The sequence below is a fragment of the Perca fluviatilis genome, chromosome 14, assembly GCF_010015445.1.
Source record: "Perca fluviatilis chromosome 14, GENO_Pfluv_1.0, whole genome shotgun sequence".
In the NCBI taxonomy this organism is placed as follows: Eukaryota; Metazoa; Chordata; class Actinopteri; order Perciformes; family Percidae; genus Perca; species Perca fluviatilis.
This window is the reverse complement of record NC_053125.1, coordinates 25,342,978-25,355,999: the sequence shown is the minus strand read 5'-3', so window position 1 is coordinate 25,355,999 and position 13,022 is coordinate 25,342,978. Positions and strand designations below refer to the sequence as shown.

At 38.1% G+C, this 13,022-nt stretch overlaps 2 protein-coding genes across 8 annotated transcripts in view; one reads left to right on the top strand and one right to left on the bottom strand.

The window, feature by feature from the left end:
• The window catches only part of LOC120573105, an 86,499-nt gene that overhangs the window by 22,565 nt on the left and 50,912 nt on the right, over nucleotides 1-13,022 (bottom strand). Inside the window, exons 1-5 of one of the 7 annotated variants that reach the window (XM_039822573.1) lie at nucleotides 8,288-8,368; nucleotides 6,565-6,740; nucleotides 6,311-6,366; nucleotides 5,479-5,838; nucleotides 5,007-5,319 (exon numbers count right to left, since the gene is read on the bottom strand). The exons of 4 other annotated variants lie outside the window; for them this stretch is intronic. In XM_039822573.1, coding sequence (XP_039678507.1) covers nucleotides 5,159-5,319; nucleotides 5,479-5,838; nucleotides 6,311-6,366; nucleotides 6,565-6,572 — 585 coding nt within the window. In that variant the 5' untranslated portion in view covers nucleotides 6,573-6,740; nucleotides 8,288-8,368 and the 3' untranslated portion in view covers nucleotides 5,007-5,158. Of the gene's footprint in view, nucleotides 1-5,006; nucleotides 5,320-5,478; nucleotides 5,839-6,310; nucleotides 6,367-6,564; nucleotides 6,741-8,287; nucleotides 8,369-13,022 lie in introns of those variants that run through there. 2 more of the 7 variants (XM_039822574.1, XM_039822560.1) reach the window with 2 other exon arrangements.
• Nucleotides 9,290-11,689, top strand: LOC120573112. The gene is made up of 3 exons (XM_039822588.1): nucleotides 9,290-9,960; nucleotides 10,123-10,439; nucleotides 10,713-11,689. Coding segments are annotated over exons 1-3 (678 nt in total). The 5' UTR covers nucleotides 9,290-9,958; the 3' UTR covers nucleotides 11,072-11,689.

Here is a 13,022-nt window from a genome sequence, read left to right as displayed (position 1 = left end):
CAGGTGGAGAAGAACAAGTCTTCACAGAGCTGCAGAGGGGAGTGGGAGTGTGTCTGAGAAGAGGGACAGAGAGGCAGATACTTACTCTAAATATGAAGCAGTAGTAGTATGTATTTTTCATATTGAAAACATTAATTAGGCCTATGTAAAAAATTAAATAAAAAGAAAACAGTAATATACCTAAATGTGTTGAAACTTGAGTGGGACCATCATGTCTCTTCATGTCCTGCAGCGAGTATAGAGAGAGAGTTGATCACAATAGAATAATCTCTCTCTATACTCCCTACTTTAAAAGCTTCATTATTGATATTGTTTTCTATAATGTGAAAATATACCTTGCTATTTTTTGTCCTTTTTGACATCTTCAGCCGTTTGTGTGCAGCTTTATTTTCATATCAATGACCTCTGATGACATTTTCAGATATCACAGTTAAAAAAAGAACATGTAAACTAACTTTATTTATTCCAAATCTTCCAGTTATTGCGTACTCCTCAAGTTGAACATCTACAGTTTTTAAAGTGAGGTATTGAAATACAAAGGAAACATTTCGGTGTGAAAAATGAATCATATTATACGTCAGATGAAGTTAACATTTGACACCTGTCAGAGCAGAAGATCTCTCTGTTTAAAGATCCTGATCGTCTCAATGATCACAGCTGGAACACGCAGACAGACACGGAGCATTTATTCTTAGTGAAGAGCTCCCTCTGCTGCTCTTCTTCATCAACACCAGAGTTAACTCCTCACAGCTTCACAATGACAGAGAGACAGGAAGTACCAGACAATCCTAAAACAGAACCGGTACATTTCAGTTAACTGAAGACCTTTCAGATCTGCAGAACACACTCAGGAAGTGTTTCATGAAATCTCTCTGACCTTCTGTTCACAATGTATATACAGCTTTTACTTTAACACATCAAGCTTTTTTTTTCGCAAAGTGCACTTTAAACTGAAGGCTTCATCACATATAATCCAGTCCATTTACATCCTGCAGGAGCAACTACAGGATAGACAGGATTTAGAATAATATGAAAGGTCTCAGAGCTTAACAAAAGGTATATGTTATAAATATAGATTAGATTATATAGATAAAAAGGTGCACATTTCAGATCTGTCTAATAAGTGACAGTTTGACAAAATAATGAACAAAAGAAAGGAAAGATATGTTTTTATCAACTTTTACAGTTTGCGATCATTTTGCTGATGTCATGTGTGGGAAGCATCAAAGTTGTTGCTATTGTTACCTGCTGGTATGTTTTGATATGTCCTGATAAACAGTTTTATTACCTTCCAGCCAATGAGAAATGAGTATTTTCTGTGGCTCCGTGGTATAAACATGTAGCCTGACGTGGTCATACTCTTCTAGTCAGAATATGACCCGACCTCGAATTTTGTGGGCGGGGCTAAGTTCGGCTGGCATCCAGGCTAATAAACATGAACTCTGTACAGAAAAATTGTAGCAACCCTTGGAACCGAAATTAAGAGAAGTCTCGAAAACGGGTGCAATAACGTTTATTGCCGCTCTTCCAGCACTGTGAAACTTAAAGGATATGATACAAATAAGTAAAGTAAATAAATTACAAATAAAGTGCATGGGTTTATGCAAAATATTAACTAGATGCTCAAATGATATATACAATAGGCTACAATAAAGCCAATGTTCACATTAAATTCACAAGTTGCTGACCCGTGTTAACGAACTCATAACCCAAGAAATATTGCAAATATAATTTAACAGTGTGGGGGAGTTTCTTTGCTATAAACATGATCTCTAACAGTATGGGATTAGTTTTGTGACTTTAATTCCAAGCAAAACTTCTCAAGTATCAAACAAAAAACACTAACTCAAGCAAAAAAATTGTCACCTCAAAGGTAAAACTTAAAACTTGCAAACAAAACATCTCGCGTGGGCGGGTCTTACAGGGTTCGTCCCCATTGGCTAATGAGAGTTAAGGGGAAAGTTTGAGTGACAGCTCAGCCTCAGTGCAGGTAAACTAACGTTAGAGACTCGGAGTCTGGTCTGGAGGACACACAAGCCACTCCACAGGGGATTCCTACAAGATTAATAAAGTGTAAGTATTATTAATATATATATTATCTGTGATCTACGTTGCAAGCATGGTTACTAGACATTTGTTGTTTCGTTGTGTTAAGTGACTAGCTAGCTAGCTAGTAAAGCTTTTTTAAGTTAGCATCTAACATTAGCTATAGGCTACTGCTAACGTAAAACTTGTAGCCACCGGCTACCTTACTGAGCTAATAATTTACCATGGGAATCATGTATTCTTCGTGAGGCCTTACTCAATGGAGCTGTATTAATTATCGTCTTCTCTCTGTAGAGACCTGCAGGACCTGAGCAGAGCTATGATGCTCTCCCAGGTAACCTTAGGTTAGTAACGTAGCTATATTATGGTCTATTAGGAAAAATTATTATCCAGCTAACTACTAATTGTTGTGGTTGCTATTGGCCTGATAATACACAATGCTAGGGTATTGGTTAAGTTGTACAATGTAGAAGCTGTGAATATAATGTATTATATCTAGAGGTCGACACATACTGTACAGTACAAATGCAGTGTTAGCACTGCTTAACTGGTTCATCTTTATAGTTTTGTGCTCATCTGTACTTTCCTAGTTATGACAAAGACTGGCTATTCTAACTCTAATTACATGTCTTCTGTTGCATTTGCAAGCAGGTCAGCATAAGGAAAATGTTCATAGTGTTTTTAAAGCCTACACATTTGCTAATGGCTACTTAAAAGCAAGTTATTTTAATTGTAAATCACACAACCTTGGAAGCCTCAGTTATTAGTAAGAACTTTGTTACCATTTGATTTGTGTAAGAAACTTTGTTATAATTTTCTATCACAGCTCACATCTGGCAGCAGGCCGACCAACCAGGAGCACGTGGGAGCAGCAGAGGGAGAGGAGCCATCGATCTCTCTGTGGAGGAAACACTGTTTGCAAAGGCTTCAAACAGCCAGGGTATAGACCAATAGTGTATGTATTGATCATATTTTGCTCAGATACTCAATTAACACTTACAATAACCTTTTTCTTAAGTTTTCATTGGTGTACTTGTAGTTTCTTAGTCCATTGTATGTCAATATATCCTACTACAGTATACTGTCCTGTAATTTAATTTATGTTTACATTGTCTTACTGTAATTATATTTTAAAATGTACATAATATATTACAAAAAAATTTACATTCACCCTTGTCTGTTTGGTTCATTATATAAAACAGGAAATAAGGTTGAGACTATTATAATGCTTTATTTTTAGTCCAATATAAAACTTCACATACATAATGGATATTTGAACATATTTAGCTGGGGCTCCGGTGGTAGAAGAAGCTGGAACTCAGTGTCAGTCATTATTTGCAGTACATCACAGGTCAGGGTCAGTTTTTCATCACCAAAAATACACAACACATACTGAGTAATTGGGTTATGTATATATTTCACATATTCAGTTTCACCTAAGGCAAGCTGTATTTCTCTGCTGTCTTGTGTCTGCAACAACACTTCTGAGGGTGGTGCAGGAATATCACACAACTCCTGGACGCCTGGGATCGTCTGGTCTCCTGAGCTCACTGATGGCCCACCGCTCCAGTCTGGACGACAGCCTTTTCTGCAGGACAGTTCTCTGAAGGGCTGGGATGTGGCTGTAGTCCTTCACTTCCTTGACTTCTTATTGTAAAGCTTGAAGTACCTTATTGGATGATAAAAAAGTGTTTGAAATTAGCTCAATAATAAATAATTGTAATAAAGCCTGCACTCTAGAAACATTTTTCTAGCTTTCTGAACACTACTGGAACACTTATTTCTGGAATATTATTGATCACACTTTCTAGATTCCTACCTCCACGTTGACTACATGTGTAAAGTAAGATATGGCCAGCCACCAGGACACATGCACATCACATCAAACCATAAGGATCACTAAGCAAAGTATTTGTCAAGGGCCTGGTGTGTTAGTTAAAGTACATAGTTTGGACAGTAGTAACACTATGCATTAATTCTAAATATTGTTGACATTTACAGCGCTAAAAAATACAAAAAATACGTCCGTTATCTGCCATCTTAAGGTAGTGCAAAGAAAAAACAGTGTACAGATGGAACATTATCTAATGTATGTGTCGAACCCTATATATATTACATTCACAGCTTCTACATTGTACAACTTAACCAATACCCTAGCATTGTGTATTATCAGGCCAATAGCAACCACAACAATTAGTAGTTAGCTGGATAATAATTTTTCCTAATAGACCATAATATAGCTACGTTACTAACCTAAGGTTACCTGGGAGAGCATCGTAGCTCTGCCTGGGTCCTGCAGGTCTCTACAGAGAGAAGACGATAATTAATACAGCTCCATTGAGTAAGGCCTCACGAAGTATACATGATTCCCATGGTAAATTATTAGCTCAGTAAGGTAGCCGGGTGCTACAAGTTTTAGATAACGTTTGCAGTATAGCTAACGTTAAAAGCTAACTTAAAAAAGCTTTACTAGCTAGCTAGCTAGTAACTTAACACAACAAAACAACAAATGTCTAGTAACCATGCTTGCAATGTAGATCACAGATAATATATATATTAATAATACTTACACTTTATTAATCTTGTAGGAATCCCCTGTGGAGTGGCTTGTGTGTCCTTCAGACCAGACTCTGAGTCTCTAACGTTAGTTTACCTGCACTGAGGCTGAGCTGTCACTCAAACTTTCCCCTTAACTCTCATTAGCCAATGGGGACGCACCCCTGTAAGACCCGCCCACGCGAGATGTTTGTGTCAGAATCGCAAGCAAAAACTCAGGGAGCGCAAACGAGAAAGCTGGGAGCATGACTGCAAACGTGATGGAGAGAGCAAAAGACTGATCATTGAGAAAGAAGCAGAGGGAACTGTAAACAAAAGGACATAATATCAAACAAATAAAAGACCAATAGTTTACAACTACACAAATGTTTTATTTGCAAGTTTTAAGTTTTACCTTTGAGGTGACAATTTTTTTGCTTGAGTTAGTGTTTTTTGTTTGATACTTGAGAAGTTTTGCTTGGAATTAAAGTCACAAAACTAATCCCATATAACAGTTTTGTCTCATTACAGTTGATAACTGTATCCACTGATTCACCTGCTGAAATTGTTTTTAATCTTATGTAACAGCTAGAAACAAAATCCACCAGGGGAGATACAGACAGAGTACAAACACTACAAGCCCGATTATTAAATAGCAGAATAGGAACATATCCCAACTCTCTGGTTGTGATGGACTTGCTGTGTTTGGTGTCTCAGGTTCAGGCCGATCCCTCGCTGCTGTAAAGAGACCAAACACATTTGTTTCATTCATGTGAAGGAAAAAATATTTTCCTATAAGACAAAGAAGTGTAAGGATTGTGGATGTTCAACGTTTTCCTGTTATATATCTAAAAAGCTGCTGAATTGAAACTGAAAGAAAGTTCTGCATCAACTTACCAGTAACATGGAGCCAACATTTACCAGAGCTCCTCTCATTACTTGTGTGCACTTTACATTCATACAGTCCCGAGTCTTCAGTCCTGAGTCTGGACACATGAAGTCTGAGTCGTCCTTCTCTGAGGACGTCTTTGTCCCACTGGACTCGTCCTGCAAACTTTTCATGCTGAAACTCTGGGGCCTCAACTCCTTCATGGAGATAAAACAGGACTGAGGGCCTGAGATCAGTTAACAGTACACAGTAGATATAAAGAGAGTTGGAGGAAGTGTGAGGGTTGGTTGTGAAGGTCCACTCCAGTGTGATGTGGTGGTTCTCCTCTGCCTGATAGGAGGTCTGGGTCACATTCACTACTAATGTTCCTGTTGAGGAGACAGAGAGGGGAAGCACGGGCGTCACTTTGGTTTGAAATGTACTGGGGACAGGGACGCATTAGGAAGTGCATTTTCAGAAGTGCATTAGACATACTGTATGACCCACTATGTTCTGCTTCATGTATCCATGTACCATGTTGACAATGTGACATGACGTGTTATTAGACTCAGAGATTGGAGCTACGGAAGGAAAATAGGCCTGGCCTATGTGTTGATGTTCAGTGTCCAAATGTGTGGCTATGCCTTTTGCTGATATTTTAATTTAATTCCCAGTACAATTGACCATATCTACACACAATACAACTGCTCAGCTGACGTGCCGCAAGTGATATGATGACATCACCCAATCATGTGCAATTCCCACTGACAACTTTAAACTCCATCTCCACATGTTTCTGTGGACACTTTAGTGATTCTTTGTTTAGTGTTAGTGGATAATAAAGTGGAGCTGTAAACTAACCAGAGACACAGGTGGTCAGGATGATGAGCAGCAGGATGCTGCAGATCATCTTCTCCCTGTGAGAGGAGACGGAGGTGAAGAGTCACAAACACATGAGCTCAGAGTTCACTTATTACAGGACAGAGAGAGGACATATACAGTCTGTTTATACTCAGTTGTTACAACACCTGACTGTTCTGTTGTTTCATTGATGAGAGATCATAACGCTACAACATCACAAAATGGGAAAAAGTTTGAAAATAACAACATCCTACCTGTTCATGTGTGTTAGTAGGTGTTTACCAGGTGTATAACTACAAACTCCTCCACAAGTGCATGAACGAGGACGAGCAAGTTAGGACGAAGGTTTCTGGAAACTTCTTTCTGCTGAACATCTTTCTGTGTGCATCTCAGTCAGCAACACATTCCCAACATACTGACACAGACTGAGCTGGGAAATTAAACACAGTTGTTTATATGTACTGTATGTCTTTACGAGGCAACAACATTATAACATTTAAAATAATATGTATTTATAGGAAGTCTAATGTCCTGGACCCAGCTGTTCAGAAAAGTTGAATCTGGAAATCCCATGTTTTGCTATCCAGGAACAGATAATAAATGTTACTTTTGTTTCAATTTTTCAAAGAAAATTGGATTGAATCACACTTATCCAGATACAAATGTTTCAATATTACCAAATCCAGATTACCAGGTTCTACAGTAGCCCACATATCACAATGTAAACTATTGTACTATGTAAAGAACCAGAGGTAGAATAGCCAGCATGGGGTCACCTTAAGTGTTTTTATTTAAAGAGATACCAACCAATACCAACATCTCCTTCCATTTTCTATTTCTTTTCTTCTTTTAAACAGTCTGATCCACAACAAACTAATGGAAACACATACAGGTGTGGCTTTTACAGTTGCATTCACTTTGTTTGCAAAGGGTTACATGTTGGACATGTGTTTTCCTTTGCCTCAGAGGTCACATGCTCTGAGATCCTTTAAAAGATAGTGGTTAACCACACTGCTCGGTAGGGCTGCACGATATGAGGAAAATGTCATATTACGACTATTTTGACTGATGTTGTGATTGCGATATGATTCATGATATTGGAGGGAATGATGAATTTTTTAGATCATTATTCTCATTTTCATTGAAACACAAATAAAAATGTGCTATTGTCATAGTGTGATTTTTGCAAGAATTTGTACCAAACAAAGATGTTTTCCTTTAGTCTGTAGGATGGGATTTGTAGGCCAGGACGTCTCTGCAGCCCCACAATACTTCATTCAGAATGGTTAGACACATATTCTGCCTTTAACAAATATTGCGCCCCTTCCATTTTCTATTTCTTTTTTTCTTACAGTCTGTCCCAAAACAAACTAATGGAAACAAAATAAATGTACATTAATACAAATACAGTGTCATATATTTAGCACATCTGTTTCAAATCATAACAGACCAAATGTCCAATAAAAACCACCGGGAGTGTCCAACATAATACTGGCCTGTATTGTCCCCACAACATGTCCACCACTGGCTCTCTGTCAGACTGACTGGCCGTGCAACACAGGATGTAATAGTTAGAAACTACTTTAGATGGTTCATCTCTGATGGTAGGGTCATTGGAGCTTTAAAGACTTAAAGGGAAACAAGTCATCCTGTTGTATGAACTTGACACTAAATAAAATGTAACCGATCATCCAAACTAAGATCAAGAAAAAGCCTAAAACAAAGTATAAAACAACAGGTTGTCCTGTCATTTATCAACTGAAGATCACAATATGTCTGATGATCAAATCCTGGAGGAACTTTTATAATAATAGTTCAGTAAAGAACCAAATTTAAAACTTGGGACAATTTGTTTGAATCATTTTCTAATCTGAGAGTAAATTAACATGTTTGTCAGTGTAAACATCAGTAAATGTCCCACAGTTGATGTACACAATAAAAACAAACCGTGAATCATGAAATTTGTTTTATACTTACTTGTTTTGAAGAAGAGCGAGCAGCGAGCCGTTTTATGTCTCCTGAGTTATGAGATAGAAGGATGAACTGCTTCTCTTCTCTGAAAATATTTGACTCAGAATATGTAGTCCTACCTGTTCTGCTGCTCAGCTCAGGACACTAAGGAGGAGCGGCTGCAGCTGATTAAATTATTTTTGTTCAAAGTGAAAGTAAACAGTGGCCATTAAGGCATGCATAACATGTTTCAATGAACCTTAAGTCCATAGCAATACAAAATGTCCAAACATAAACTGTAGTGTGTGTTACCTCTGCCTTCGTGTCCGTGGATCAGCCTCCGTCACACCTCTGAGGAACGAGACGATGCTAACGTTAGCAGCTCTGCGCCTCCAAAGTGAAGCATGTTTATGCGATAATTAGCAAGTTTGCTAACGTCATTTTCCCCGGCCGCAAAATTACGAATCCCACTATGGCCACGTCAAGTACCAGACATATCCTCCAGTCTGGACATATCACAGAAACTGTGAAACACCCATTTGAGTCATATGATATCACGATGAAATCAGGAGATTAGCGGGAAAACTTACTAATGGGGAGCAGAGGGACAGGAGAAACAGGAGACACCTGCGTAAATCTGGAGTGTTGACAGCTATGACATATATAGGCCTACTGTAACCTGAAGGTCAGGAAGATCCAAACGTGTCAATAAATATTTCAGTATTCCAGATGTCAAAACTGTTTTAGTTTTTTTTTATTTCTATACTGACACACTGTGACAGAGAGAAAGAAAGAAATACACATCAATCAAATAATTATAAATAATAATTAATTTAAAACATATAAAATGCATCTACACATATAAACAATGGCATCATTAAGTCAATATAACTTAGTCAGAGGTTACACAAAATAAAGTGAGGAGTTGTTCACAAGACTAACTACTTTAATTAGGAAAATAGAGTTTGTACATCTTTAGTAACATTTAAAACAGTTTAATTTATTAAATACAGTAGGTGTCACTGCGCATTGGATAGATAGTGCAACTCTGCAGAGGTGCTGTGCTGCCCTAGCGTGCAAACAGCTAAAAGGGTCACATACCTTTTCTGCCCTTGCTAGTGCTCTCAACGATATACATGTGGAGTACAACATCCGCGATAAAATTGTTTGCACAACAACTGACAATGGTTCAAATTTTATAAAGGCCTTTAGAGTCTTTGGTGAGCTGGATGAAAATAACAATCCAGATACTGCACTTCAGGGTGCGAGGGCAAGTACGGGAGAAGGAGAGAGGAAGAAGAAGAAGAGGGGGGAGATATCACAGGTGTTGAGTTTGTTGAAGCCAAGAAAATATTGGATGAAGATAATGGCTTGGAATACCAGCTGCCAAAGCACCAACGTTGTGCATAACACCTTCTCAACCTGATCTCCACTGCTGATGCCTTGAAAGCAAATGGAAATCCAGTGTACAAGCGGCTGTCTCGTTCAGCATTCTCCAAGTGTTCAAGTCTGTGGAGCAAAAGCTCAAGATCTACCACAGCTGCTGAAATCATAGAGGATAACTGCAAACTTCAGCTCCTGAGGCCCAATGAGACACGGTGGAACTCCCTCTTCTTTGCCGTTGAGAGGATTGTGAGAATCCTAAAGGAACAAGGAGAAGGAGCAATTACAGCTATCTGCAGCGCGCTAAAGATTCCTATGTATGTACTTTTTGTGCCTTTTTATTTTGTAGATTTATTGACTGCAATATGAGGTAGCTTCAAATAATTTAGTTAATGTTACAGTTAAGGATGGGTTTAAATTGGCTTAATGAATACTATATGCTATATTCATTAATCACTTTTTGTGTTTTTTGTTGTCAGGTTCACTCCTGTTGAGCTTGCTTTTTTGGCAGAGTATACCAAGACCATGAGCCCATTTGCAAAAGCGCTTGATGTTCTCCAGGGAGAGGCCAATGTGCAGATGGGATGGTTGGTACCTACAATAACACTACTCCAGGCGAAGCTCCAGCACCTCTGCATTTCCTCCAAGTCCTGTAGGCCTTTGATTGAAGCAGTTCTAGCAGGCCTTGAAAAACGTTTTGGACAGATGCTCACAGATCCAGAGCTAATTGCCGCTGCCATTCTCGTCCCCAAATTCAAGACCTGCTGGACAAGTGATGAATGTGTCCTAAAACTGGGTAAGTCTTGCACTGTTTGCTTTACGCTTATAATAGTGAAAAGTCCAGCATTTGAAGTATCCCTAACCTAGTGCAAACAAAATTACAATATTTATGTAATCCTTTTTTATATATATATATATATATATATATATATATATATATATATATATATATATATATATATATGTATATGTATGTATGTGTATATATGTATGTGTATATGTGTTTTTAAATTATGTCATAAACCATCTTAGAGATAGTTGACATCTTATTTGGTTTTGTGTTCCATAGGCCTTGACTACATCAAAAGTCACCTGAAGGAACAAGTTGTGGTGAATGAAGGAGGTGATATCTACCATTCTTCGGAGGAGGAGGACTTTTTTTCAGCAATCAAGCAGTCCAGTTCCCAAGAAAATACCAAACAGCTGGAGACCTACCTGGGGTGCCCAGGTGATACAACGGATGTACTGAAGTCTTTCCCGGCAGTATGCCGCCTGTCATTGAGGCTTAACACGGCACTACCTGCCTCCGCTGCCTGCGAGAGACTGTTCAGCACTGCAGGGCTGATTTTTACACCAAAAAGGGCACGTGTTGATTCCAAGAACTTTGAAAATCAGCTTCTTTTGAAGCTAAACAAAGGTTTTTGGTAGTATTGGATTCTCTCTCTGTATCATGCGAACACGCATTCACACTGATATTCATGTGTACATACACACACACACACACACACACACACACACACACACACACACACACACACACACACACACACACACACAGTACATTGATGCTAAAAAGGTTCTGGTTGTTATGTTAATTATGCCTTGGAAGTTATTACACAGGTTTTGAAGGGTCTTAGGGTTTCACCCAACATCAAGCACACACAGACTTTGAGGTATACATGTGATCACTTGCGGTCTCTCTCTCCCTGTCCCTGAGATTTGCCTTAATCGCTGAGCTCCTGCTCTCCATGGGAAAGCCTTTTTGCTCAAGACTTTTCACCAGTGTGACTTTATGTGATTTTATAAAGAAAAGTGTATCATATTTGTGTGTAAATATACTGTATCTAAAAACAAGTTTTTTCACTCACTCGCTGTCCTACACACAATAATGTTATGACACGTTAAGCATTACAGATGGTGTGTATATCTGTTCTGTACACAATTATGTTATAACACGTTACACTATACAGAAGGTCTGTATACCCTAGTTGCTCCCAAGTTCTTTAAGGGATTCAGGAAAAATCCATGCACATCTACAGATTTGAAGGCATACATCACTTGCCATTTTTCTTTTGCTGGATGTCTATTTGGATATCAATAAAAAAATTTAATAGAATGCACATTGAATTTGTATTTTCTCCAACTTGTATAGCACTTCAATTGTAAAAATTGTGAGCCTGACATATTACATTTATTATTATTAGCACTCCATGTTCAAAGATTTATTAGCTGTCAGTTTATATCTAATACACTGCTGCCATCCGTTAGTTGTACTCTAAAAGTATGCGGAACTTACATGTAGAGTCCTTTTAAATGTTAATGGGAAGATTAAAAAAGGAACTGGATTTGTGAATTATCACAGAATCACAATTGAATTCATATCTTGCTACTCAGTCAGAATCTTATTAACCTGGAGTCCCAGTCTCTGTCACAATAATCATATATGTGATGTTTTAGGCCTATTGGCAGACATTCATTTAAAATGTAGACAATGGCATATATATGAAGAGCCTTTTCTACATGTCTACTGAAGTTTCTCAGCTTACACTCTAGTAACATCTTTGGTCCAGGTAGCTTTGCATAAAAAATGGTTGTCATTCGCAAGGCTACTTTTACTTTTATACTTTAAGTACATTTCCAAGCCTGTACTTTGTTACTTTTCCTTGAGTAAAGAAGTTAAATCAGTACTTCTACTTTTACCAGAGTATTTTTTAACTCAAGTATCTGTACTTCTACTTAAGTATGAGAAGTGAGTACTTTTGCCATCTCTGCCACAATCCATGTGTGTTATGATGCTGAGCTGATAGCATGCAGGTTAACTGTGGAGACTTGATGATCAACTCCTTCAACAAGACCACCTGACTCCCAGTACAAAGCTCCCTCTGCTGGTTACTCTTTAACTCCACAGCTTTTCTTTAACCTTTAAAACACATTCAGTGAGACAATGACAGGAAATAACAGACAGCCTTAAACACACTGAGGGTCAATTACAGGACGTTTAGAAATCATATTTAAAGCTGTATATACATTTGGACAGAAGGTCAGAACTCACAGCTGCAGTTTTCATCATGTTAGATAATAAAGAAGATAGACGACACTCTTAATTCACATCTATGTATCATCCAGACTTGATTAAGAAGTCATCTGTCTATACTGTCATTTGATTTTATTGGTTATTCTGTACACACATCTATTGCATATCTATTCATCCAGAGAGAGGGATCCTCCTCTGTTGTTCTTTGTTGTTTAAGTTTTTGGGGGAGTTTTTCCTCAATTCAATATAGAGAGAGGGTGTCTCTTGAGGTAAATGTGTGATCTCTGATATTGAGCTGAATATAATGGACTTGTCTATAGTAACATACAGGGAGACTCATGAACA

Coding starts and splice junctions, on each gene's coding strand:
- LOC120573112 (XM_039822588.1), top strand. Junction 10,440..10,712: donor TGAATGTGTCCTAAAACTGG/GTAAGTCTTGCA, acceptor TGTGTTCCATAG/GCCTTGACTACATCAAAAGT.